Source organism: Arachis ipaensis, chromosome B02 (genome assembly GCF_000816755.2).
Source record: "Arachis ipaensis cultivar K30076 chromosome B02, Araip1.1, whole genome shotgun sequence".
Taxonomy (NCBI): domain Eukaryota; kingdom Viridiplantae; phylum Streptophyta; class Magnoliopsida; order Fabales; family Fabaceae; genus Arachis; species Arachis ipaensis.
Window position 1 is genome coordinate 16558337 of NC_029786.2, and position 5675 is coordinate 16564011.

General features: G+C 29.1%; 1 protein-coding gene across 1 annotated transcript; it reads right to left on the reverse strand.

The window, feature by feature from the left end:
- On the reverse strand, positions 3828 to 4893 carry LOC107626957 (ethylene-responsive transcription factor 1B-like). The gene has a single exon (XM_016329839.2). It carries the CDS (start codon positions 4764 to 4766, stop codon positions 4032 to 4034), a length of 735 nt encoding a protein of 244 aa, XP_016185325.2. The 5' UTR covers positions 4767 to 4893; the 3' UTR covers positions 3828 to 4031.

Consider the following 5675-nt stretch of genomic DNA (forward strand, 5'->3'; position numbering starts at 1 on the left):
GTCGTATTTTAGTTACTAAACTCTAACTAACATTATGTGTATCCCCTGATGAATGGTTATTACATATTATTTTCTAGGAGAATATTAATGTATTATTTATTCTAAACTAGAATATAAAAACAATCCTGATTCTATATTGCAATTTAAAGTGTAATTGTTGCTGCAATCTTATTGTTGCATAAAATTATCTCATCTTTTGGATTTAATTAATAAGAAAGAGGTTATTTTAGGATTAAAATTGTGTTATGATCCATCTCTTATATTAGACCTAAACCTGTAGTCGGTTTAGGGGTGTCCATAGATCGGATCCGATCCGCATATCCGCGGTGTTTATCCGAATCCGATCCGAAAATTCAGATATGGATCCGATCCGCAAGGCTTTCGGATCGGATCGGATCGGATCCACACACTAATCGGATCGGATTGTGGATTTTGTGTTGGTATCCGCATATCCGCGTATCCGCAAAAATAAAGAAATAATTAAGTAAAATATTTTTTTTATGTTTTATTTTAACTAATAATTATCATATATGTTAAATTATTTTAATTTATTATTCAAGAAAAGTATGTTTAATATTATTTTAAGAGTAAACATATTTAAAAGAATAGAAAAAATAAATTTTATTGATATTTTTTTAATAAAAATAAGCTTTTAAAAATATTTTTGTGTTTTGCAGATATATCCGATATCCGATCCGATCCAATCCGCAAATGTGCGGATCGGATCGGATCGGATCCAACCTTAAAAACTGCGGATATTGGATCCAATCCGATCCGATGATTTTAGTGCGGATCAGATCGAAATTTTGGCCATATCCGATCCGATTCGATCCGCGTACACCCTAAGTCGGTTTAAGAAATTTGGAGAAGTCTGGATTATATTCAAATAGTATCTTGCAATGTTTTACACGGACATATTCAGATATTTTCTAATTTTTTTTTTCAATCACTATAAATAATTGGCTTAATACATATCTAACACATATTATATCTACTCTTGATGTTTATACCTCTTAGATTATTATTGAAATAGACTAAAAGGTATAAATTTATGTTCTAAGAAGATAATTTTAATCTCATCAGCTTCGAAGCAAATTGTAATCTTCAACCCATAAAAGATAGTAACCTTGTGTTTTTCATATTTTGTTTTACAATATATATGTTGTAAATATATAATTTGAGAACAAATATTTTGAGTAATTATGTTAGTTGTATGTTGTATGTGTTATGTTTGTGAGTTTGTCCTGTTTTGCGCTAAACCAAAATATTACTCTTGAAACCTTATTAGGTGATCTGAGAAATATAATAATTTTCTTAATAATTTATTTTTTAGAGCCCCTTTCACTGTTTACCTTTAATAGGAACTAGTTTTCAACTAACATTCCCTTTTTAACAATATCAAAAGTAGTCCAAACAAAAAATATAAGCAGTTAGTTATATGTTAATAGTGATAAAAATATAAGAAGTAGTGTAAAGGAGGTTAGTTAGAATATTGAAATTCTGTTAGTCTGCTAGTATAAATATATATGCATAACAGAATTGGTTAGAAGTAGTTTAGTTTAATCAATTTGGATTGGTCGAGTAGTTAGTTCATTTGTCCATTTAAATAAGTGTTGGGAGTTTAAATTTCACCTTGTGCATACATCAACTTACCCTTAAATAAAGTTCATGGATTAATCTTTAGCTTTTCAGATAAAAAAATATCATGGACAAAAAAAATAGTTTAGTTTTTTTTTTTAGCTAGTTCTATTAGCTTGCTATAAATATCTGCTTTCTACCCTTTGCATAGATATTCAGTTTTTTTTCCTATTCGGTATTCGGTAAAATAATGAAAGTGTGTGTGTTAAAGAAGGGGGATATTTTAGTCATTTTACATTCTAAAGACAGAACCCTAAAATTCCGAAACCAAAACCCAAAGCACACTTCGCCTCTTCTCCGATACTTAGCTTCTTCTCTTCAATTCTCTCCGTTAAACCCTATTTTTCATCCACCAAAGCATCCTCTTCTCTCTTCTATCTCTTGCATTTCTTACAAATGTGTGTTGTTTTAAGGTTGTGGAGCTTCAATTTCTATTGTCTACTTCTATTTCTGGCAGATGATGGGGGAAACATTAGATATGTGTCTTGTGAAAATTTTTGCTTTTCTTTTTTTTTTTTCTTCTTCTAAATTGTAAGCATCTGATAATAATATTTATATAAATGTAATTCTAAATTTTAGTGTACATCTATAATTACAGTTGCAATATTACAATTGTGATGTTCTCGTCTATATAGAAAATTATACTATATTGATAATATATTAGCGTCGAACTGACAATTATGTTTTTTTAATTTTCTATATTACAACAGCAATTATAATTTAAAATTGTGAGAGTACTATCTACTATTTAATCATAAAATATTAATAAAATTATTTTGACTTGAAAATATTGTTATTTTAGTCTTTTCATAAATAATTATAAGAAGCAGTTGAATAAATTAAAAGATAATTTATATATATATGTTAATCTTCATTAAAGTATTCTGCTTTATTGGTAGCTAGATTCTGACAAAAAAATTTCTGGTTTTATAGTATTATTCTTTTCACTTAACACCAATTGTTGATCAGCAAATGATAATTGTTTCATAGAGATGAGAATTTAAGAGTTTTTATGTGTCATGAATATTATTGCATTCAGTATCTTTAATAACCAAACATACTTGTTAAATTTTTATCCCTTGTTGAGTTTTGATTATTCTTAAGACTTGCACATTTTTTAAGTACTTTTATCATTCTTGCGGCTGTATAGAATCCTCATATCCTATTATTGATTGATTACAAGAGATAATTAAGGAGAGAAGCTAATTAAGTTACTATATATGCTCTCTTGATGATCTGGTACTTGAGTTATGTGTCATGATTATGTGTATTTTTACCAAACAACTTATATGTAACATGTCACCTACAGAAGATTTATCTTCAAGCTGCTATTTTAATATGAAATGCTAAGCAGTTCTTCTAGATATTCAACTCCCAATTAAAACTAATAGTCGTCGTATTAGAAGCTTATGTGTTATAGATTATTTTAAGAAAACTTCTTGTGACCTGGTACTTCAGCTATGTATCACGATCATGTGTGTGTTTATACCAAGCAACTTGTATGTAACATGTCTAGGACTGACAATAAATACCCTACTCGTAGGTACCTAATCTATTTAAATAGGGTAGGTTACTCAATTTACTGCGAATAGGATAGAGCTCGATTCGGGTATGCCTGTAGATAGGGTAGGGTACGGGTTTAGGATGTATCCTATCCGTACCTTATAAAGGAAGTGAGAGTTGAACCCACAACTTCTCTCATGTAATGATTTGTAATAAGTGAGCAATTATTAAATTAGTTAGTTAATTTAATAATTTAGAATATCAATTTTTTATTTTTATTTTATTAATATGTCTGACGTTTAGAATGATTAAATTTTATATTTACTTAAAAAAAAATTAAAATTTTTGCGGATAGAGTAAGGTATGGTAGAGTTTAAAATTTTAAGGTACGAGTAGAGTTAAGATTGAGAAGTTCTCAACCCGCGAATAGAATAAGATAGAATTTTAATAAAATTTTCAATCCACGAGTAGAATTAGGATAGAGTCCAAACCCTATCCCTCGTTGCCAGCCCTAAACATGTCACCTACAGAAGATTTATCTTCCTTGCCACTTTGGTTTATTCAGAATATTTTTTTTTTGAAATTTTTTTAGATGATAATTGAAAAAAAAAAGATAATTATTTTTAGATTAACATTATAAGTGTAATTTTACCTATCAAATTTATCTTTAAAAAAAAGTAGATTAAGACTAGAAGAAAATGGAGAAGGACTTATAAAGAATTATAGAGATTATTGTTAAATGTGCTTATTAGTAGAACATTGGACTTATGAAAATCCGAAGGAAGAGCAACAAAATCAAGAAAGAGGAAACAAAGTGAAACTAAATTACATTTGTGAAGGGGGATAATTAAAGAAAGAAAATGCTAAGGATCGGAGTAAGTAGTAAATAACTAAGTTGTGGTGGTATTTTGATCTGAAATGCTAAGCAGTTGTTCTAGATATTCAACCCCCAAATCCTCAAACACCATCACATTAGTTGTTGATGATGATGAAGATTTCTCTGATGATTCCCTTTTCTTGTTAGTCTTTGACAACTTCCTTTGGATCCAATTCCTCTCTTTGAGTGCAAGTGCAGGTGAAGAACCAGAACAAGAATCAGAATCCATGATCATTCCTTGCAAAGAATCTTTAACCCTTTTGAATGGAAAGTTGAGAACAGCGTTGTAGCCTCTCATGGAGAATGCAGCTTGATCATAAGCCAAAGCAGCATCTTCTGCACTCTCGAATGTTCCAAGCCAAACCCTTCTTCCATTCCTTGTTCTGTCTCTTATTTCTGCTGCAAATTTCCCCCATGGCCTTTTCCGAACTCCTATGTAACCTCCACTTCCCTTACCAACTTCAATATTCTCTTTCTTCTTGTTCTTGTTCTTGTTCTTGATGATGTTGTTGTTGTTCTCCATGGCTGTTGTTGTTGATGAATCCATGTAGGATTCATCAATCATATCAAAGGAAAGAGAATGATGAAAAGGGTCATCAACAAAATCATTGCTTGTGAATGGTTCAAAACAAAAATTGTCTGGAAAAACATCATGGGACATGTTCCAATCTTGGATCTCAAAGAAAGGAGTATTCATCTTTTTTTTTTTGGGGCTTCTCTCTAACTTGTAAGTTTCTAATTCTTTCATTTCCCTTTGGTTGTGACCTATAATTTATTTATTGGACTTAGATCCCACCATAATGTTTATGTCTCATTTATTATTTTTAAGGTATCTATCATTAAAGTCTTGATATAATTGTTTAATAGCAAGTACAGCGGAGTACAGGAAATTTTTGTAAAATAATAATGCGTTTCATAGTTAATTAATAATATTTTGGAGCGGTTTTTCCGTAGCTTTTAGGGTTCTAGTTAATTAATAATATTTTAATTTGAAACTATGAAAATAAATTATACATGATGTTAATTAATTTCAAATCGAATATTTTTCTCTAACCTCTTGAGTCATGCTTATGTATTTTACATTTGTCAAAATCACCTAACTTATAACTTCTTTTTTTGTACTTGTTATGCCGTTATATTAATTACTAAACTAATTACCATAGGTTCTTTAAGAAAATTTCAGGTGATCTACTTCTGATTCTGTATGTTGCATAGTTATTTCTTTTCTTAGTGTAACTACTTGCACATATAAAATATTTATTATATTTTTGCTACTGTCCCTTCACTCCCTTGTGTAAAGTTATTTAAGTTCAAATTGGTTCTATCTAAATTGAGTGCAAGTTTATGTATAATAATTGAGTTTACATTTCATGTATCACCAATATAAAATATTTTAAGCAATCATTCAATTATATCTATTTTTTTAGATAATGATAAATGCACATATAAAAGACTGCGGGCAAGTGTCCAATCCCCACCAAATTTTGCAATTCTTTTGTTAATATATGGATATAAATGATAAATGTCCCTATTATTTTAATTATTTGCCTTGCTAAAAATATTTTAAATTTGCTTTTATATTAAATTTTAAAATGTTATTGTCTAGATCGATAAATTTTAGTAGTTTATTTTGTCATTTAACTATTTATTCTTTTAA

Excerpts from the sequence above, each read along its gene's own strand:
- LOC107626957 (XM_016329839.2), bottom strand. The coding sequence starts at position 4,766 with ATGAAAGAATTAGAAACTTACAAGTTAGAGAGAAGCCCCAAAAAAAAA.